This window comes from Ochotona curzoniae, unplaced genomic scaffold, assembly GCF_017591425.1.
Source record: "Ochotona curzoniae isolate NIBS_2020 unplaced genomic scaffold, NIBS_Ocur_1.0 contig_3703, whole genome shotgun sequence".
Taxonomy (NCBI): Eukaryota; Metazoa; Chordata; class Mammalia; order Lagomorpha; family Ochotonidae; genus Ochotona; species Ochotona curzoniae.
Window position 1 is genome coordinate 149,501 of NW_024465951.1, and position 22,967 is coordinate 172,467.

Sequence of the window (22,967 nt, forward strand, 5' to 3'; positions counted from 1 at the left end):
AGGATATGAACCGGTGCCCATTTGGGATGCTGGTGCATGCAAGGTGAGGACTTTAGCCTCTAGGCTACTATGCTGGGACCTGTGCCAGATGCATGTATTTTAAATGAACTTTGTATCACATTGGCACCAGTAAATTCCTGATGACAGTATTTCTTCTCCATGAGAAATTCAGTTCAAATTTACTTGCCATGGAACCATGGAAGAGGAACAAAGTCGGCTGGGTAAAGACAGCATTGCTGGCGGTGCTAACGGCCTCTGGGGAGCAATTTCTGTCTTGCTTGGAAGGAACATTTGGTAAACCAACAAATGGTGGGAACTATCGTTCCGTCCTCTCGGAGGGCTGGGATCCTTGCAGCTGTGGGTGTCCTCACAGCACCCTGCAAGCCAGGCTGTGGGTTTGCAACCAGAGCTCCTGGATTCTATGTGGCACGAGGGTCTGGGCTGGAGTGGACCTCATGCCCACAGGGCTCAGTCTGTGGGGGAGGGGGAGGGAGAGCAAGCACCTGGACATCGCCCTGCATTGCTTCGAGCAGCTCTGCTGGAGAGACCACCGGGTGCTGCCTGACCCCCACCCCACCTGGGACCCTTCACTTCCTGTCTGACGTCACTCAGGAGTCTGGGCAACCACGGGGGTCCTGTGTTTAATTAAACCTGAGAAGACCCCACATGTCTTCACAGATTCAGTTTTCATTTTGCTTCTTGTGCATATACACGTGTATAAATTACTTGGTACGTATAAACATATATTTTTACGGCTTTAACACCATTTAACACCTGCTGTTATTATTTTTTTTGCTATGAGTTTGACTCACATTAAATAAACACAATTTTCTAAGGTTAGATGCATACTACTTTAACTTTTTTTTTTATATAAACAGCTTTTTTTTATTGTAATTAGCAACACGAGCAAAATATGATGTTAACAAAGGAAGTGATGCCTCATCCAGATACCGGCTGGATTCTGGAGCTGATGTTCGTTAGCCACATAACTCAGTATGGCGAGCAGTGGGGGCCGGGCCAGGGAGGCTGCGAGCCAGGGGAGGCCGCGAGCCAGGGGAGGCTGTGAGCCAGGGGAGGCCGCGAGCCAGGGGAGGCTGTGAGCCAGGGGAGGCCGCGAGCCAGGGGAGGCTGTGAGCCAGGGGAGGCAGTGAGCCAGGGGAGGCCGCGAGCCAGGGGAGGCTGTGAGCCAGGGGAGGCTGTGAGCTAGGGGAGGCCGTGAGCCAGGGAGGCCACGAGCCAGGGGAGGCAGTGAGCCAGGGGAGGCTGCTTGGCTTTCCTTCCCACCCAGCCAGCCTGAGGCCAGGGAGAACCCTGCCCAGGGTGGAACAGATCTGCCTTCCAGAGCAAAGCGAAGGAGCTCTTGGAGGATGTGGTGAAGGAGTTGATCAGTTACTGTAGTTAAAACACTGGCATCGATATTAACAAAGAAGCCAGTTACAAACTGACTGGCAGGAAAAACTCCCGTCACGGTGACTGACAGGTAAGATCTGCTTTATGCATGGGATAGAGCAATTCAGCCAAGTGTGCGCTGTGCCCCAGGGGTGGGAACCCTGCCCAGCTCACCCTGAGGGCTCACTGCTCCAGCCGCTTAGATCTCTCACAAGTTCTCCCCAAGGCAGCCCCTCAGCATTTTCTGGTGTTGTGAGGTTGCAGACCCATTGGCTGGTGCTCGAACCCTGGACTCGTCTGTCCCTCAGTGTCAGCCGTGCATCCTCTGGCCTCTGCTGGAGTTGGGTTTTAGACATGTGGTTGACTGAGGAGTTCCTGGATTCCCCGGAAGCTTGTTGGTGACGCTGGCTGTCCAGTCTCTGCCTTCTCGGATTGATAGGCACCCTGTACCTGAGGGCATTCATTGGCACGCTCAGTGGGTGTAGCTCAGATTTGCATTTTGTTGGGGGGGAGGAAAGCAGGGCAGCTGGGCACTCCTCCTTGCCTGTACTGAGCACCTCCCCTCCTGGGCCCCCAGGCTCTCCCAGTTCACAGGTGGCATCCTGCCAGCTGGTGCTTTTCTGAGGAAAGCCACACAAACAGGTGGGCGGCCTCTCCTCAGGGCTCCTCTCTCCTGGGCAGAGGCTGCAACTGATTTTGGCTAGTCCCTTAAGCAGCCAGAGTCCCGGCAGCATCTGGGGACACTGGGGACGGGGGAGGACCCAGCAGTCCCCTGCAGCAATGGCTTTGCCCTTGGGTCCCACATATTTTAAAAAATACTAAAAAAAGTTATGGTGAGAGACGTTGTCCCAGGATAAGCTGGAGTGTACACAGTTCTGCCTGTTCCTCCTTCGAGGAATTAAACATAAAGAGACCGAGAAAGAGGACAGATAGCACCTAGGCTTGGAGTAGAGGAAGCTCACAGTGGTGAGTCCCCAGGGTTTTCCTTTTGTCAGTGTATCCAGGGATGGGAGCTGAAGAAGCCGGAAAACAGGAATTACCACGAGGCACGCTGTTGAGCACGCCTTCAGGACGGTGGGCTGTCCCTGTCTGAGGGGGCAGGAGAGGCAAGGAAGCCCCGTAAGGTGGCAGGCTCTGTGCCCCCATCTTCAGCAAGGCCTGAGTGACCCGCTTAGAGGGACCTCCTCCTGCACGGTGCAGGGCGGTCAAGGGGAGCTCGCTGGGCACCAGGGCCCTCACTGCTGCCGGTCAGGAATAAGCCGCCTCCACACGGTGGAGTTTGTGAAGCTAAGAGCCAGGACTTCCATCCCATCCCAGTGTAGGCAGATACCCTCTCCCTGCTCCGGGTATCCTCAGGGGGCGGCAGACTTTTCCTCAGGCCAATGTGAGGAGGCGTTTCTGTCTGCCTGGTGTCAGGGGAAGCCTGGGATGGAGGCTGGGGAGCTGGCGGGGAGGGGAAGAGTTGGGGCGACTGTTAGGTAGGTGGAGCCCTCAACTCTGTGGTTGAGCCTTGTGGTGACCCTGAACTGAAGCCCCAAGTGGCCTATGGGGGGGTCCGAGCTCCAGGCTCACCCGGGTCAGATTTCTGGTCCTTTGCTGCCAGCCTTCCAGCCTCAGTCACCGAGAGGAGTAAACCTTGCTTAACCGGCCATGAGGGTGTCAACAGATTCCTGCAGAAAACCCAGGATTTCACGTCCTCCTGCAGGTTGGGGTGGGAGGTACATGTACTTAAGCCTGTGAGGAAAGCAGGGTGCCCTTCCAGCTGTGTGTGGGCCCCAGTGGGGCAGGCGCAGACCTGGGGCGCACACAGGTAAAATCTCCAGCGGCCCAGATGCAGACTTGGCCTACTGACGGAGTGAGTGCCTCCGTGGACAAGGGAGCTATTCATGAGCCAGGAACACCCGGGCTCGTGTCTGACCTTGAAACACCTGGTGGCAGACCAAAAGCCACCATGCCGTCTCTCCTTTGTGGCTCCTTCTGGTTAAAAATACCAGACAGAGCACCCCTAGCCTCAACACTCTCTTCTTAGGGTTTCCTTGAGTTGTAAATAACAGACCCAAGCATACCAAGATGCTGTGTCAATGTCTTCTCTTTTACTTTTTTTTTACTTTTCCTAACATAAGAATAATTATTCTAAGAATCGCTAGCTTCACATAAGATAAGAATTAATGAAGCCTTTGTGTGATATCTGCTTTCTTTTGGGGTATAAAAGTCTCTGTATTCTCAAATAAAGTGCACTGTTCTTCTTGTAGTCTGTTTGGTAAATCCTGACAGCCTACACCCTGGGTCAGCTCTTCCCGCCCGGCAGTGGGCTGCCCTGGCACTCCAGCTGTGGCACAGGTGGCAGTCTCCCAGCTGTCGGCCTCCTTCTCGGGATCTCAACCAGCTGCCAGCTGGGGAGTGGACCAGTGGACCAAACAACTCTCTTGGTTTATCCCTCTCTCTGTAACTGCCTTTCCAATCAATACATCCTTTAAAATTTATAATAGTGTGAGACTCTTTGCTTTTTCAGCATTTTTATTTGAACATACGAATTGTCAGAATTTCCAAGTCCCTTTCTGTTAATCCCAAGCAGGGTTACCTGTGGATGTGTTTCTGCCATTACCTTTTATTATCAGCCAAAATACAAGGGCATCTTTACAGGCATTGTGGTCTTCCTCGTGTGCTGGATGATGCGAACTGTAGCTTCATTTTAGAAAATATTTTGAAATTCATAATTGTATCAAAGCACATGGCCAGATTCAAGTTCGCCCTTCTGAAAGGGGAACTTGACGTCTCCTTCAGAATGGAGTGTTGGTAGCTCAGGCTCCGAGGGACTCAGCTCCGGCTGAGGTGTCTCCGCTGGGACCCTCCAGGGCAGCCTGGACAAGGCGGTGACCGTGGACTGCAGCTGAGTCACACTGGACGTCCCACAGGCTCCTCCCCCACCACCCTCTGAAGACTCTGTATTAGGGACTTGGTTAGTTTTTCTCCTTCATTGCAAGGATCTTACCTATTTTGGCTCAATTCATCTTCAAGTGGTTTTGTTTTTATTTGTATGATAATAATGGACATTTTTCTTTATACAGAGTAGGGTGGTGGTGGTATACAAAATTATCTTTTAAAAATATTTTACTGTTAAAAATTCACACATCTTGGGCATTTCTGATATCCTTCTCAGGATTTTACACTTTCTAAGTTCATTCTTTGCTGAAAACAGTCTGAAATTTTGTAAAATCTGCCTGGTTCCAATGACCCCTGAAGAGAATATTTTAAAAAGATGCAGCAAACTCTGTTTTAAATTTTAGAGTAATCTTCAATGTTTTTCACACGTGATGTTACAGTACGTCACAAGCAGACATCACTATTTCATGTGCCCGAGGAACTGTCAGTAACTGTCCATCTTCAGTTGATGTCCGTGTAGTGGGAGGGTGTGCCTGGGGGGTAGTTTTCTTTTCTCCTTCTGTGAGTCTGTTCATTTCTCTTTGCTCTCTGTGTGCCCACAAGTACAACCCACGGACCACGAACGGGCAGAGGCGAGAACGCTCAGGTTTCTTGTAGCACATGGCATTGGATTCACATGAAATCAGCACATATCCTCCCACCAACTTTAAATCATGCCTGGATTATTTCTGACATCTAATGCCATGGCAAGTTCATCCAAGTGGTAGTTCTGCTGTGTTGTTTGGGGTATGGCAAGCAAAAGTCAGCGCATGTCCAGTGCAGTGCCTTTCTATTTTTGGTTCAAGGTGGGTGTGTGTGGGTGTGTGGAAAGCATAAATGCAGGCATGTCTTTTCTCTGATGCTGAAAACATTGTATTTCCCAAAGAGGATGCTCAGGACACAGCCTGTAGGAAAGCTGGGACAGCAGAGGCCTGGGGGACCCGGTTGAGAAGAGGCTCCAGGAAAGAGAAGGCGGAAGGCCTCTCACCCACTGTGCTCCTGCCCCCAGTGGGTCCTTGGATGTGCCTTCATGCTCTGCTTGAAGACAGGCGGACATCTGTGCTCTGTCTGGTCTACCAAGGAGACAGTACTCTTTATCTAGTCCCTGTTTCAATAATGCTTTGACCAAGTTGCCTTGTACTTGTGCTCTCTGTTCCTAATTCTGAGTTATGTTCGAACTACTGTTTTACTACGTGTATAAGAACTGAAACCCTGGAAATAAACCTTGTCCGCTGCCTATGAGAGCACTGTCCCCCCATTTCTCCAGGTCGCATCCCCTTCCCAGGAGCCTGCAAGGAACACTAGCGCACCTCCTCCCAGTGCAGCCTCAAACCACACAGGAAGGGTCACTTACGATTCATCTCATGACGGTTTCTGTGCTTCCATTGGTCACTGAGTTACTGCAAATTTTAGTCTACTCCCAAAGCTGCAAATGATGTAGAGACTCAGATCTACAACTTTCAGGTTTTCTTCTTTAAAAGTACCTGGTGAGGAAGTAGGGTAAGCAAAAGTGAATTCCTGCGCCCTCCCTCCTCTCTGCCGCTGCCCCTAATCCCCACACTGGGAGAGACTGAAGCATATTCAGCAGAAACAGTTTCCTTTGGCCCTCAACTACCAAGAACGCTGCTTAAGTAAGGAAAAGATTGGAAGAAGTGGGACGTTTTACAACACAGTTGCAGTCTGAGGTCATGGACCCTCCTTGGTTACTTGAAGAAACGTGCCATCTACCGGTGACATTCGGAACTGCAGCAGGCTGCTTGGCTGATGCCCTGTGGAGTTGGCTTCTTAGCAGCCCCAGCAGCCCAAGGCAAAGAACCTCAAGGCAGGACCACCGTGGGGAGCAAATGTAGGGTGTGTGGTGGCTGAGTGCTTCTTTAAGCCTTCTGTGTCAAAATCAGGAAGGTTGGCTCAGTGGCAAAATCCTTGCCTTGCATGTGCTAGCATGCTATATGGGTGCTGGTTCAAGTCCTGGCTCCTCTGCTTCCAATCCAGCTTCCTGCTTGTGGCTTGGGATAGCAGAGGAAAATGAGTCAGATCCTGGGGCCACTGCAAGTGGGAGACCTGGAGGAAGTTTCTGGCTCCTGGCTTCAAATCAACTCCGTTGGTTGTTGCAGCCATTTGGGGTGTGATGAAAGCACTCTCTCGTTTAAGTAGAAGTTTTGGTGGCCTGACAGGATGGCTCAGTGGCTAAATCCTTGCCTTTCAAGCACTGGGATCTCATATGGGTGCTGGTTTGTGGCCTGGCTTTTCAACTTCCTTTTCAGCTGCTTCCTGGTGGCCTGGGAAAGCAGTCAAGGATGGCCCAAAGCCTTGGGACTCTGCACCCGCATGGGAGATCTGGAAGAAGCTCCTGGCTTCAGACCAGCTTGGCTCGGTCAGTGCAGCCATTTGAGGGGGAACTAGTGGATGGAAGATCTTTGTCTCTGTCTATCCTTCTCTCTGTAAACTGATCTGCCTTTCCAAATAAAATAAATAAATCTTCAAATCAAAAAAGAGTCTTGAGCACCTGTCTCATGACCAGAAGAGGGGTTACTTGTTACTGGAACCATCTTATTTTTGGAAATGTGCCCTTGAGTGGGAAACTAGAACTGTGAGGAGGGACAGGATGTAGCATAAAAATGTCTCTGTGAGTGGGGATTTTCTTTGCTCATAAAAGGAGTGCTGCTCAGGGATTCTCCCACACTGAGTGCCCAGTTGGCTGTGTTGAGTCTCACCAGTGTGTCTCTGTTTAACAAGCCACTCAGTGGCTTTTGCCGCTTGTTGAAGACAGCCCCACATTGCCAGAGTCTTTTCCAGGTTCTGAGGTGGGAGGAAGAGCAGATTGTTCTAACCACCAGCTCTCACTGAGCGTGCCACGTCGAGGTGCTCCCTGCCTGTCAGTGTCCAGGTCACAGTGATGTCCTCCCAGGACTGGCTCTCACTGAGCGTGCCACCTCGAGGTGCTCCCTGTTCCTCACTGTCCTGGTCACAGTGATAACATTGACTGCTGTAGACACAGTGCCCTTTTCTGGTTGTTGCATCCCCGGGCAGCACTCTGGACTGCAACTTTCATCCCAATAACATCTCAGTTTCTTCCATGCTCCACGTCTTCACGCCATGGAGGAGGTTCCCTTTGTGGCGATTCTTCCAGATCGTTGTAAGGGGCTCGGGGGCAGAAGGGGAGGGAGAACAGACCCTCTCCCTGCCCTGATTGTAGCTAAGAGAGAGAGTCCTGCAAGACTCCTCCTCATCAGAGTTCATTCAGTTTTCTCTCCTTTTCAAGTCCCCCACTCTCCCCAGAGGAGACAGCAAGGATTCCTTACATGAGGACAGCGACCTGAAATGCTCCACATGAGGGCTGATCATAGTGGGAGAGCGAAAGACATTGCAAACCTTGTAGTTACATAATGTGGCATATGCTTATAGTATTACATTAAAATGGAAATCTAAAGTTAAATCTTACTCAAGAGAACTCTCAGATTTATGAAAATCTATCATCTGCCACCCTGCATTTCAATCAAAATAGACTTGTAAGGCATGTGCCAGCAGGCTGATGCAGTGGTGTGTCAGACTAATCCTCTGCCTGTGGCGCCAGCATCCCATATGAGCCACGGCTTGTGCCCTGACCACTCTACTTCAATCCATCTTCCTGCTTATGGCTTGAGAAAGCAGCAGAGGTTGGCCCAAATCCTTGGTTCTCAGCACCTATGTGGGAGACCGAGAAGAAGCTCCTGGCTCTGGCTTTAGATCAGCTCTGCTCCAGCTGTTGAAGCGATTAGGGGAGTGAACCAGCACAGGGAAGCTCTCTCTCACTCTCTCTTTCTCTCTCTCTCTCATGTCTTATCTCACTGTTTTTCCTTCTTGGTCTGTAACTCTTCCTTCCCAATAAAAATGAATATTTTTTAAAGACATGTAACAAAATACTTGGTTTAAATAATATGCAAAAAAGAAGGCCCGGCACGGTGGCCTAGTAGCTAAAGTCCTCGCCTTGAATACGCTGGGATCCCATATGGGCGCCGGTTCTAATCCCGGCAGATCCACTTCCCATCCAGCTCCCTGCTTGTGGCCTGGGAAAGCAGTAGAGGATGCCCCAAAGCCTTGGAACCCTGCACCCGTGTGGGAGACCTGCAGGAGGTTCCTGGCTCCTGGCTTCGGATCGGCACAGCACCAGCCGTTGAGGTCACTTGGGGAGTGAATCATTGAATGGAAGATCTTCCTGTCTCTTCTCTCTGCATATCTGACTTTGTAATAAAAATAAATAAATCTTTAAAAAAGTGCTTGTCATTATACTTTTTGTACCTCAATTTATACTGAAAAGCTATTGGATATCTGACACTGGTTAAATCCTTTATTACTCAGCAAAGGAAAGTTAATAAAGCAAAGGAAAAGGGCACTAAAGCAGTTCATAAACTACTATGGGTGTGTGGGTGTGGGCAGTGAGGTCAGACCCTGGAGGAGGTAACACCTGGACTTGTACTTCTACTTAATATTCACTGTTGCTTCCAGCTGTACAGGACGATAGGTGTCACACTGCTGAGGGAACTCGGCACTAGGCGGGAATCTGATGTGTGGAAAGGAAGGGAAGGGTGCGTGAAGACACACATCTGTGTTAGGTGCCAGGTGTGTGAGAGAATCTTAGGGTAGATGAAGACACACATCTGTGTCAGGTGCCAGGTGAGTGAGAGGCTGTAGGGTGAATGAAGACACACACCTGTGTGAAGTGAGGTGCGTGAGAGGCTCAGAGTGCCATGGCACAGATGGGTGCCAGTCAGAGGTCAGTGGGAGCCCCTGCTGCTGTGGGGAGTGAGAGGAAGTCACAATTCCAGATATCCCTCTGCTGGTCTGAAGAACTCAGGGCTGAACTCGAAGTCACTATCAGTCCTCATACGAGTTTCACTTCTGACCCACTGTGCTACCAGGAGGCCCTGCAATGATCTGATTGGAATTTGCCCCAGGATTTGGCTCACAGTCAGCATGGGAGGGACGGCATGGGTCCTCCCTTCATCCAAAGCCCGGGAAGCTTGTCACCGCCCTCACCCTCAGCCCCAGTCCGCCTTGAACACCTGTGGTGAGGAGCGATTAGAAGAGTCCGCAAGCAGCTCCAGGTTCCATGCCAGAAGGAAGTGGCACGTGAGTGGTCTGCAAACCCCTGGGTTTTCAGTTGAGGTGGGGCCTGGGGCAGAGAACCAAGAAGCAGAGTTGGGGCTTCCAGGCAGGAACAAGGCAATGTCCTGGCAGAACACGTGCCATCTGCTAGAACCCCTCACTGCACCTTCCATAGTCATGCTCATTGTATCTGCCCAGCATTCCTGTGAAGCAGGCTGTGTGAGGAAGGGACACCAGATGAGAAGTCAGGTCAGCGTGATCCTGTTGTTCCTTGGTCATGAATGACTCTGGGCTCCTGTCTTGCAGCCTGGACGTGCTTGTCTGTCATGTGGTGCATGCCCAGTGAAGTTAGCAATGACTGACACTTCCACAGAGGAGAACTTCAGAAGCAAAGAGGGAGGAGCAAGATCATGAGAGCAGAAACCAAACCACCTCGTCTCTTGCACGTGTATTTTGCTTTCTCTTGATAGAAGTGCGTTGTTCTAAAGTCATTTTAAAAGTTTGTATAGGTGTGTAAGCTTCAAACTTCATAAAACTCAGTGGATTCATTCTGACTAATCAGGTATTGTGGGTATTTGGCATTTTGGGGACTGAATGCTCTAGGTTTTTTTTCTGAAGTTCTAACAGCTCAGTATAAGTGGTAATTTGTAATTTTCTTTGAAGTGGATTTTAACAACAGAGGCACAGGCCTTGGGACTCAGCATTGGCATTCACCTTGTACCTCAGCAACAACTCCTCACTTATTTGCCACCTGTACACTACACTTCACCCAGAAAATTAAGAGAAATGGGGAACTGTGGAGATCTGATGGTGAATGCTTGTCTCAGCTCACAGAGCATGGCAATATTAAAGTTTACCCTATTCAGCATTAATAGCATTGGTACAAGTTTCTGCATCTACATGGAAATGGGAAACAGGAGTTTGTAACTAGAAAGCTTGAATTTAATGTTTGACATCTAAGTCCAGTTACATACAGATAGAAACAGAACCAGTGATTTTCAGCTGGTGGCTGACAGTCTGTGGTCAGCTTGTCCTTGGTCTTCAGTGTGCAAGGTTCAACTGAATGTGGGGGCTGTCCTGGCTTTATAGGATCATTGATAGCATCCTGGCTTTTACCTAATAAAGGTCTCTACCTGCGCCCAAGGTATGATTATCCAATATTACCCCAGACAATGCCATGTCCCCCAGGGCTGTGGATGCCCCCCTTCCCACTGAGGACCCTGGACTCAGGCAGCTGTTCTCACCTTTCCACCTTTTACAAATCTTCTCTGATTACCAGAGAAAAGCAGACGAAAGAGAGATAGAGATCGAGAGAGATAGGGAGAGAGAGAGCACGTGCACTTCCATTTGCTGGTTCACTCTGCAGATATCCTCTATAGCTTGGACTGGGACAGGTTACAGCTAGGGTTGCTGGGTCTCATTATCTTGTGTTGGTTGCAGGCAAGATGGTTGATATCTTAGGATATAGCGTGCCTGGTACCATTGCCTCCTTCTTCTTCATCCTGCTGACGTTCAGACGGTCAGGTATGATTCCCCTCTTCCCTTTTTTGTATACTGCAATGCCCTGGTGATCCAGTCCCAGGCAGAGTTCTAAACTCTAAAACCAGAGTGTATTCCAGTGGCCAAAGCATCTGGGGTCTAAAAATGGACTCCTTCTCTTCCAGCTGTGTTACCCTGGGGAAGTCAGGTGAGCATCATATGCCTTATGATAGGAAGAATGGCTGTGCATCTTAAAGTCTAGCACAGGACAGTAATCATCCTCTAGGTGAAACTCTAATCAATGTAGTTCTTACCTAATTTTTAAAAAATAACTCAAATGTTAATCACTAGGTTTCAACTAAAAATAAACTTGCATGTTCATTTGCTTGAGAATAAAAATAACCCAGATAAAATGACATTAGACCCCAAATATCTCATGTTTACTGAGAGTAATAGGTGTGTCCCAAAGCACGTAGGTGGTTGACAGACTTGGCACTTGTGTTCTCATTTTTGAACTTAGTCTACTCTCACTACACAAAACTATCCTTGTAACAAACAAGTACACAAATACCCATGATAGAATTCTCTGAACCACTGAGCTTAAAACCCTGTTTTCATGGAGGAACACCCTGGAGCAAGTACACCGGTTCTCTGGTTGACATTCCTTGATTCTTCTTTTGTACTGTTTTGTAGATGACTTCCGAGTGATGGGCCCTTCCCATGCTCTCCTGGCCTTGGTGGGGGAAGATGCCCTATTAACCTGTCAGCGCCTTCCCAACGGGACTGCAGCACACATGGAGGTGCGGTGGTATCGCTCAGAACCCAGCACACCCATCATTGCATATGGGTACGGAGCTGAGATGACCGAGGTGCAGATGGAAGAGTACAGAGGCCGAGTGGAGTGGATAGATGATGGCATTGCAGAGGGGAGAGTGGCTCTGAAGATACACAACATCCAGCCTTCTGACAATGGGCAATACTGGTGCCATCTCCAAGAGGGCAACCATGCTGGTGAAGCAAGCATGCTGCTCAAAGTAGCAGGTGAGTATCTGCAACAGGCATATGATTTTGGAAAGTCATTAACCTGTAGGAAGATTATTGCCAATTGAAGAAGTCCCCTGGAGTCATCAAACCATTCCTAATGCTCCATATCTTGTATCACTTGAAAAAAGTGGACTTGACATCTTCAAAGCCAGTTCACTAACTATTCTTCCAAATGGGAAATGTAGTATAGTTTTGACAATTCTTGGGCGGGGGCATTATTTGAAATATGAGACATGTAGTTATTTGCAACTTTTCAGAGACTTATTTATTTGGAAAGAGACTGATGGGTGGGGAATCTTGTATCTGTTGTTTCACTCTCCCAGTGGATGAAACAGCTCTGGATGGCTCAGGCTGAAAGCAGAAGTTCTATCTTGATCTCCCACCTGGATGGGCAGGAACCCAAGTACTTGAACCATCATCTACTGCTTCCCAGTATATAACCTGATAATGGATGAGAGATAGAGTAGCTGTGACTCTAACCAGCACTGCCTCATGGGTTTGGGGCATCCCAGGCAGTATCATTACGTGCTGTGACACAAACACCTGCCCCATCCATTAGCATTTTTTTTCTGAGAGAAGGATCTGCACCATCTAAAGCTGGTGTGCAAGAGCTTGTTGACTGCTTTCTGCTTCCATGACCCCTGAGCTCCCACCCCTTCCCTTCCACCATTTGGTGCTTATAGCTGTGACTTTTCTCCATAGGCCTGGGGTCTGTCCCCCAAATCCACACGAAGGGGTCTGTAGAAGGTGGAATCCAGCTTGTGTGCACTGCAAAGGGCTGGTTCCCAGAGCCCCGTGTACGCTGGGAGGACAGCCAGGGAGAGTGGTTGCTATCTCTCTCTGAGCACTACTTCCAAGATGCCAATGGCCTGTTCTATGTGGAAGCCACCCTGTTGGTGCTGGATGCCTCTCCAGAGTCTGTGTCCTGCATCATCCACAACCCTGTGGTCAGTGAGGAGAGGATGGCCACCATCGCCCTTCCAGGTCAGTGCTCTTCCTTGAGGGTTCACAGGGGGTTCCTATTGTATAGAGGAAAAACACCTCACATCAGTAATATGTGTTCAGATCAGTAAAATATCTACACCTGAAATAGATAACTACGTTTTGGCTGCATTACATTAAACTTTTTCTCCACTGATTAAAATTGTCTTACTAATGTAGAAAAAAACAGATATTATACATTTCATGAGTGCAGTTCCAAGAAGGCAACGAAAATAATCAAATGGAGAAAACAAGGTTTTATATTTCTTAATAATAGGAAAAAACACAAAGGGAATACAATAAAATAATATTATGTTCAACTTAGCATATCACTATAATAATGAAAAGTGTTTCTAAATAGTTTTAGTGGCCATTTAATTATCAAGATTGCATCTATCCATAAATACTCATTTCAAATTACACAGATTGTTTACTTTGGATAACATAACTGGACTAAGATTTTTGAAGCAGTCTATATATATGTATTTTACTATTATGATTACTACTTTTATTATGATTCATAGAAAGAAGTAAATAAAGTGAAAATTCTATGTTAATGTTAAGAAGCCAAAATATATATATAGATATATATGCACACACATATACATACACATGCATACATACAACATATCTACATATTTGAGTTTGTAATCTCTGATTGGAGTTACAGGTGTTAAATATATGTCCATATATTTTTATATAACCTGAACATTTCCAAAAACTATACATATTTGACACATGACAGTTAAAACTCTGCAGAAATAATCAGCATTATTGGGTGACAGTGCTGCAAGAATTTTTGCTATTTAGAGAAAATCAGTTGGCATACCAGATGATTCACTGGAAAGAATTAGTATCTTCTATCATATTTGTTACATATTGAACCTCTCCCTTAAATGTAGAACTTGCTTTAGTTTATGTTTTTGGATAGCTTCTCTCCTTTCATTTGGACCAATTTCCTCAATGTGTACTTCTCATTCTTTTTCCAGAGAAACTGCAGACTGAGATGGGTAAGTGGGACTTCCTGATGTTCCTTCCAGGGAGGCTCTGGGGACACAGCATGTTAGACAGGGGGACACCCTGAGATCCAAATGGGAAGCCAAGGTGTGGGTCACCATCTGATGTTTAGTTTATCAGTGGGGCTGGCAGAGTGAAGGTCTCCTTCAGGGCTTACTTCATTGTGTAGTCTGCATGCAGACTCCAATGAGCCTCAGATGGACACCTGTGGGAGCAAGCCCCCTTTCCACTGTGCATGGAAGAAGAGCTGTTTTGGGTTGTTGGGGGATGGCACCTGACAGGTGGTCAGCCTTGGAGGTCATTTTAAAGCATTCCCAGTGTGTGTAGGGGCAGGGCTATCAGTACAACTGCAGGTCACTGCCCCCTTGAGCTCATCTGGCTGCCATGATCCTGTGCCTGTTCCTCGCCCAGCAGACCCTGGACCTCATCTTTAGTGAGAGCAGGCTGTTAACTTTTTAGGTGCAGCCTGGGATCCTATGACTGGAACAAAGACTTGTTGCATCTTTTGAAGCTTTGTAAACGGTGTATAGGTATTGTTTTATTGTACTCAAGATACGTGGTTTAAACATTAACTACCTGTTGCAACCTCTTTCAGTTTCCACTTTATAACCCTATACTTCCCCTCCTGTTCAAGGCCTCTTGTCCAAGCCTGGGACAGCAAGTTGCTTTTGAAACTGTCCTATATGTCCTCTTCCCGTAAATGCCTGAACTCCATCCAGTCACCTGCCACAGGAATGTGTGTGCATGCAGTTCCTGTTGGGTTGCTCACAAGCTGTACTCACTTCTGGGCCTATAATCCCAGCGAGGTGGAAAGATGGAGCTTCATTTTGTCTACTGTCAGTTTGGAGAAGCAGGGCTGAGGCCCAGGAACATGGAGAGTGGGAATGCTCTTGTGCTTGAGGGACTCCCATGCTCATGGCTACCTCTGTGTTACATCCATGGTTTGAGGCTCAGGGAAAGGATCTGTGCAGGAGGCTGCTGGTCACACCAGCTGTTCCAGAAGTTCCAGCACTACGTTCTAGGTCCTTTTGTGGTGGAATGTTATTAGTTTGTGAAACTAGTGACTTGTGGTTTGAAATGCCATGTTCCAAGAAAAGATTCTAAATGCTTTATAGGAAATCTTTTCTTTGCTCCCCCATTCATTTCTTTTCCTTCCCTTTCCTTCGCTTCCTCCCTCCCTTCCTCCATCCCTCCCTCCCTCTCTCCCTCTCTTCTTTCTTTCTTTCTTTCTTTCTTTCTTTCTTTCTTTCTTTCTTTCTTTCTTTCTTTCTTTCTTTCTTTCTTTCTTTCCTTCTTTCTTTCTTTCTTTCTTTCTTTCTTTCTTTCTTTCTTTCTTTCTTTCTTTCTTTCTTTCTTTCTCTCTCTCTCTTTCTTTCTTTCTTTCTTTCCTTCCTTCCTCCCTTCCTTCCTTCTTTCTCTTTCTTTATTTCTTCCCCTTTGTTTCAGCTCCATAGTTGTACCACTTAACAGATTTACTCTCATTTAGCAGTGACTACTCTGTTTTACAGGCATATGTGATTTGCTGAAAGCTCTAAGCAATTGTGACTACTCCATCATTTTTGTCAATCTAACTTACGAGGGCAACTCAGTAATAGCCACAATTTCAACATCTCATTAGTCTGTATTTTTCTCACCTTTACAATGAACAGGTTGGCCTGAACTCTGCTGTAGTGCCCAGCACTGGTACCATAGCTGTAAGTTGACTTAACATGGCAAACTGGAGAGAGGAGCACACATTTCTGAAGGTAGAGATGCTGTGATGACAAGATGCTCAAATTCTAGGGGATTTGCTCACAATTCAGTGCACTTCATGCTCCAGGCAGGATTTAATCTTTCCGGTGACTGTTCAGAAGGCCTTTGAAGAACGTGAATCCAATACTAAACACCAAGCAGTGTATGTGAGCACTAATGGTGCGAATGCTATGCAGTGAACTGTGTAGAAAATGGAACCTCTGCACAGCTCTAAAGGAAATCCTATCTCTGTCACATATCAGAAATCAAGACTTAAAGATTTGTTTACTACTTGTAACTTTGGATTCAGGAGAAATGGGAGTTTTGTGTATCTACAATGCTTCTAATTGACTGAACTGCATGTTTGCATTCATTTTCTCTACTTCCCATTAAAGTCAATGTTAGCTCTTAATTACCCATGTCTATTTCTGGATAAACTGGTTTGAGATTAGATTTGTGCCACAGGTCATGGGTAAGGTGAAAAATCCCCACAGGGATGGCAGAAGTGTTGAAATGTTCTTTTCTATTAAGTAATTTAAAACTTGGGGATAGGAAAACAGTAAGAAACTATTCCTCAATTTACATTTTCTAATTCCTACCCTCGTCTTCAGATTTAAACAAATATGAAATGGAGCTAATATTTTTTTCAAAGGGAAATTTGGAAGCTAAAATACACAAAGTATCAGAAATAACTAGAGTTACATTATAGATAAACTAGAAGGGAATAATGGGAATATCAAATTGTGTTTGTAGTGAAGTTTCTTTTCTAGAAAGATACCTTAGAGATTTTGGCTATGATGCAATGAGGACATTATGTTCTTGGCCATGGACTTCTGTGCAAAGAATCTACAACTTTCTGTTGCAAGTATCTCCACACATAGTAAATCATCCTTACATTCACTGGAAAATGATGATTGTTAAATTGGAGTACAGCTAACTTGGTATAGCCGCAGGAAGAACTGGGAGTGTTACAGAACTGGCGTCCAGGGAAGCCCTCAGCGACAATCCCCACATCAGGGGAGTTTGTTCGTTTATTACTGCTTTGTACTCCATGTCCTCTGAACTGCTCCAATTATTTCTTTTTAGCTCTTTCTCAAATTAAGTGTGGATTTTGAATTTGATGTGCCTGTGAACACACTCACACACACATTTATGTATGAGTTTTGGGAAATAGAATTTGATTGCTGGATTTGACTTATGAGTCATCAGAAATGCTAACTTGAGGTAGATTTTACAATTCTCAGGACTGAAAATGCATAGAAGAACCGTTTCCAACAGCCTTCAATAGCCCGCTTAAAACATTCAAGTTGTATAGACCTATGCGCCCTTCTCATCCTCTGCAAAGATATTTAATACCATTTTTCTATCCCTCAGTCTTAACTTATTTAATAAGAAGATTATTTCTGTACTTCTACCAGCCTTATGTGGATTTTTCCCCCTTGTCCGTAATCTGTAGCATGTGTCAAATCTCAGATTTCACCTGGATCTTTCTCTTTAATCCCACAGCAATCTTAGGATTTTCATAATAATAGGACAAATTTATAGTTTAAGGATAAATTGAGAGACAGACAGATTAAAAAATAGTGACGTTTGATTATAGCATTATTTTGTTATTGATCTGCAAACCAAACAGATACAGGCAGGCTGAGTAATTTTTTGTGTGATTTTTCCCTGGGCAAGAATGACCTCTAACCTGAGCCCATCAGATCCCATCTTTTCACAAGGCAGCTCTGAGCTCCACTCTAGATTACAGATGTTCTTGAGATAGCATCATTTGCTCCATTTTAATAGTTTTAAAAATGTTGTCTCCATATTCACCAGCTTCTTTAATGGTGATTGGACCTTCCCAGCCTATCCATGTGAGGATCGGAGAAGATGTGGAGGTATCCTGCTACCTGTCCCCAAAGGTGAATGCACAGAAGATGGAGGTGAGGTGGGTCCGATCCTGGCGCTACCCTGCCGTCCATGTTTATATGGATGGGAGCGATGTGGCTGGAGAGCAGATGGCAGAATACACAGGGAGGACTTCTTTGATGAGTGATGCCATCCAAGAGGGCAGACTGACCCTGAAGATACACAACACCAGCATTTCAGATGATGGGCAGTACCGATGTCTTTTTGAAAAAGATGATGTCTACCAGGAGGCCAGTATGGATCTGAAAGTGGTAGGTAAGGATTTCAGAGATGTGTTCTGGGTTCAGCATCTGTTCCTGATGTATTAACATGCTGATCTGGCAATGGGAGCTATGGTACATGACATTTTCTAATGTACATTGATCACTAAATGTATATTGATCCCTTTAGTGCTTCTGAATTCTCAGAGAGACCTGAAGATCTGGAAACTCAAGTGGACCAAAAGTTAATTCTATGGGCATATTACCTGGCCACTTCTTAATCTGTCTCTATAGTGACCATATGTTTTGGGTCATCTAATGATGTTATTCCTTGATTTTACACAAGACTCATGAATTCTCAGTATGGTGTTAATCCCAGTGATTTTTGAGAATATTCTTATTATAATTTATCATGTCTGTGTGGCCGATGCCCTGGCCCATGTCACCCATGCACTGGTTATTTTGTGCTCAGGGACAAAAGAAGATGATTTTGCATGAAATTATGTCTTAATTATTAATGTTTCCCAGTACCATTCAGGAATTAAAAAAAAAAAAAAAAAAAAAAAGAAACTCCCAACACTGGGAGAAATGTTCAGGCTGATTTATTCTTGAGTGGAGTAGAATGCCCCTTAAGCTTTGTAGTCTCTTTGCACCCTGCAACTCCCCTTTTTCCTCTAGTGAAGTCATAGGCCTGACCATTGAACTGGCCAGAGATGCTAGGCTTTGGTTCTCGGATCTCATTCCCCAGGTGTGGGCTCCTCCCCACTGGTCACCATGAAGGAGGGAGAAATGCAGCTGAAGTGCACTTCGGATGGGTGGTTCCCACAGCCCCAGGTGCAGTGGATGGACCGAGATGGAATTGTGATGCCCTCATTCTCTGAGGCTCTGACACAAGGCAGCCATGGGCTCTTCCACGTGGAGACAGTTTTACTGGTGGAAAACAACATGATTGTGAATGTGACTTGTTGTATTAGCAACCCCCTTCTGGGTGAGGAAAAGAGGACTACTTTTTCTTCCCCAGGTTGGTGATTCCATTTGTTTCCTATTATGTCTGAGAAATAAGTATTAAGAACAATTCATTCACGATTACATTTTTAAAAAACCTATCCTTTCTAACGAAACAGCTGCTCTACCTCTGTTAAAGTTGGTCTTCAGCACATCTAGGGATCCAATCCTCTGGTTTTTCTCCTCACAGACCTTCCTAAATCCCTGAAGTTTCATTTATTGCTGGGTATAACTAAGTTCCATTGTATTCTATCTGCAAAACTCTCTGAATTTGAAAATAATAAATATAAACTCTTTGCTTTTGCTTTTCCCTCCTTGTGATTTTTCTTCTGGATTTAAAAGTAATTAATGTTCAGAGTGGCACACTTGGCATAGTAGTTAAGATGTTGGTTTGGATGCCCACATCACCATTAGAGTGCCTGGGTTCAAATCCCACCTCTACTGTCACTTCTAGCTTCCTGATATAAGGCATCCTGGAGGCAGCAAGGACAGCTCAGTGAGTTGTGTCTCTGACACTCACATGGGAGGGAATTCAGTTCTTGCTCCCAGTTTTGACCTGGAGAATGAACCAGGGATGGGAGAGCTCTGTCTCTTTATCTCTGCCTTTCAATGTAATAGATGAATTCTAAAAATTAAAAAAAGTGAGTTTTCCTTACTATTCTTTTTGCTGTTTTTATCCTTTTGGCTCTTCAGTCATACCTGTGACAATGATATAGTTGTAAAAGAGAAGGAAAAATTGTGTGTGTGTGTGTGTGTACCAATGTGCACATGTGTGTCTGGAAGGAGTAAACACTAAAGCAGGGCACAGACGTTCAATCTTTTCTTGGCATCCCTGAGAGACCCAATTCTCAGCCCCTCTCTAGTCTGTGAGCTGCTCAGGTTAAAAGGAGAATTTTGATCTTTCACTAATGGGAGGCTGGGTTTCCATTTCAGACTCCAGGCTGCCTTTGCCGTGGCCCATTTTGATGATTATTGCGGTATTGCTTCTCGCTGTGGCTGTAGTCCTGAGGAGGAGGAAGGACCATGAGAATGGTAAGTAGGAAAACAAGCAGTGCATAGCACAATTGGCTTCTCTTTTCAGCAGGCACCTGTAAGAGGCCCTGGTTTAGGAGACATAGAAGTCTATGTAATCAAGGGTCTGTGCTGAATGAGATTGGAATTTGCAGTGATAATGGAAGCTCAAAGCCTAACTGGCTGTAACTTGTTTTCCTACTGTCCTTTCCCCAGTGATCTGGAAAGGGAGAGGAAAATATTGGGAGCAAACCATCCTTGTCTTCAAAACCACCACCTCATACCTCACTGGGATTCTGTTGGCATATTTTCATTTCATTAATACCTTTACATATGTGGCAACCCACGTATTAGAGATTCCTGCTCGAATACAGCTAGAGAAATTGACTCCTGTGCTCTAGAAAATTATTTTGCTTTAATTTTGTTTTGTTGCTAAGACTTGTTTGCCTATTAATAGTGTAAAATCAATGCTTGTTTTTACTGAGTCATGATTGCAGTAGATTTTCTTTTTTATAGTGAATTTGATACAAGAGCCAAATAGAACAAGCTTGCAATGGATTGATTCTGAGAAAACCAAGGATGCAGCCCATGGATGTTCAAATAGTCAATACTCAACAGAGGGCCACCTATATGCTTCCTGCACAGGACCACAAGGAGGCGGAGTGTTGAAAGAAGAGACAAAGTGTCCTGAGTGTGGGAGAAGTACTAGGAGGTCAATACTGGGGGACAGTGAGGTTAAACGATAGCTTGAAATGCTGATATCTCATAGGGGATTGCTGGTTCGAGTCCTGGCTGTTCCACTGCCACTTCAGTCCAGCTCCCTGCTGATGCACCTGGAAAGGCAGAAGATGATGACCTATGTGTTTGATCCCTGCCCACTATCCATTCCACACTGGTGCCAGCGGTTACCACTCTCTTTCTAGCCATGCCTGCCCCTGGTTCTTATGCTCGCCAGTGGGAATGGAAATATAAGGAGATGCCCACTGTTTTCCTAAATGGGCTTACTCCCATATTGGGATCTTTCACTCTCCAGGTGGTTCTGCAGTAGTTTGACAGAATTTTTCCCCAGTGCCAGCTTCTGTCAGCTGATGCTGTGGCAAAGCCCCACCCACCCACACCCATTCTGGCTTATGCATGTACCAGTAGGTATAGTTGACCCAGCCTGGCTTTCCTGCAATCCAGCTCACATGTAGGCCAACAGGTACTGTAGCTCTGTCTGGACTGGACTGCCCCTGATCCCAGCTCTCATACTCATCAGTAAGAGCAGTGGTCCACAGGGAAGCCCCACAATCCTTCTGTTGGATTTGCACCCTTCCCCCTCCCCCCAGGTCTTACCTGTGTTGGTTGGGTGCTGTGGTGCAGTCTGGCCTGGTTCACCTCACCTCGGCATTTGCTAGTGGGTGTTGTAGCCTGGTCGTGCCTGGCCCATTCCCAGTTCCAGCTCATGCTGATTGGACCTACAGCCTAGCCCAGTCTGGCCCAATCTAACTCAGCCTAGCCCAGTCTGGCCTGCCCCCAGTCCCAGCCCTAATGTGAACTGGCTGGTATTATGGCCTGACTTGGTATGACTCACCCACTAGTCCAGTTCTCAAATTTGCTAATGGGTGATATGTAATGGCCAACCTGGCTTGTCCTAGATCTGAGCCAAATGTATGCTGGTGGGTATTGTTACCTTGTCTAGTCTTGGCTGCTCCCTGTCTTTTTTTATGCTCACTTGGAGGGACTGTGTCCTGACAGAGGTTTGCCAAGCTCCTCCATCAGAACCTCTCCCAATGCAAATCTTGCGCATACTGGTGGGTCCATGGACCAGACCTACTTAGTTCACCTCTTGTCCTAGCAGGAACAGTGGCCTTTCTTGACCACAAGTAACCCTTCCAGTTCTTACTTTTGGGTGCCACAGCCAAGCCAAGCCTGGCCTACATCCAGATACAGTTCACACATGGCTCAGAAGGGGCAGACACTTAGCCTAGACCATCTTACACTCATCCTGGTTCTCATTAACACCAGTGGGTGGCTGGGGTCTAGCCCAGTATGGCACACCCCAGACCCAGTCCACATCCATGCCGAGGGTCACTGCAGCCAAGTCCAGACCAGATTACAGCTCCCACTCTGCCCCTTGTACTCACCAGTGGGACTTACAACCCAGAAGGGCATCCCCTTAGCTTTCCAACCAGGCCTATTCCCAGCCACAGATTTTGCATGTGCCAGTTTTCACTCTGATTCAGCTTGGCATAGCTCCTTATGTGTATTGGCCTTTGCCTTTGGATGTTGCAACTGGCCCCAGTCCCAACTCTCACTGGCATGAGCTGTAACCTGGCCCTAATCAGTCTACTCTCATCCCTGGCTCATGCAAACTAACAGGTGTGGTAGCCTAGCCTGGCATGACCTCCATTCCAGTCTGGTTTCTGCACTTGCCAGTGGGGTCATGTTTGTTCAACCCTGCTTGGTTCACCCCCTTCCAAAGCCAACCCACACACTAGCCAATGTATGGAGCTACCTTTCCCTGCCTGCCCAATACTTAGACCTGAACCATGTGCTCACCAGTGGGAGCTATGACTCAGTAGGGGAATTTCTCAAGTTCCCTTACTTGGCCTATCACTATGGAAGTCAGTACGAAGAGTGCTAAGAGAACTGAAAATAAGCCTACTGTATGACCCTGCTATCCTACTGCTTGGAATATATACAAAGGAAAAGAGATATGAAAATTAAAAAAATGGATCTGTAATCCTATATTCACAGCAGCACAGCCTACAATAGCAAAGATGTGGAGACAATCCAGATGCCCATCCAAAGAGAAATGGATTAAGAAACTGTGGTATATCTACTCCATAGAATACTACTCAGCCATTAAAAAGAATAAAATCTACCATTTGCAACCAAATAGTCCTGAATAGAGACCATCATACTCAGTGAAATATGCCAATCCTAAAAGGACAAAAGCCACATGTTCTGCTTGATACAAGGCAATTTTCATACACTATTCAGGATCAATACTTTCGATACTGTTTATGCTGCAACTCACTGTTTTTGATTTTTTTTTTATTTTCCTTTCTTCAAAATAGTTTCTTTTCTATTATTAAATTCTTCAATGGTTCATAAGTTATATAGGAGCATTGTTTTCTCCAGGAAGGTGTTTTGTTTTCTTTTCCATATCTTCATTGATGCATTGGTCATTCAGTAGCATGTTAT

The 22,967-nt window shown here is 46.2% G+C and overlaps 1 protein-coding gene across 1 annotated transcript; it reads left to right on the forward strand.

Annotated features, from left to right (window-relative positions):
* Nucleotides 1-10,841: 10,841 nt before the first annotated feature.
* On the forward strand, nt 10,842-18,791 carry BTNL2 (butyrophilin like 2). The gene is made up of 6 exons (XM_040982887.1): nt 10,842-10,920; nt 11,569-11,916; nt 12,622-12,903; nt 13,890-13,910; nt 17,470-17,817; nt 18,511-18,791. Exons 1-6 carry the CDS (start codon nt 10,842-10,844, stop codon nt 18,789-18,791), a joined length of 1,359 nt encoding a protein of 452 aa, XP_040838821.1.
* The last annotated feature ends 4,176 nt before the right edge of the window (nt 18,792-22,967 follow it).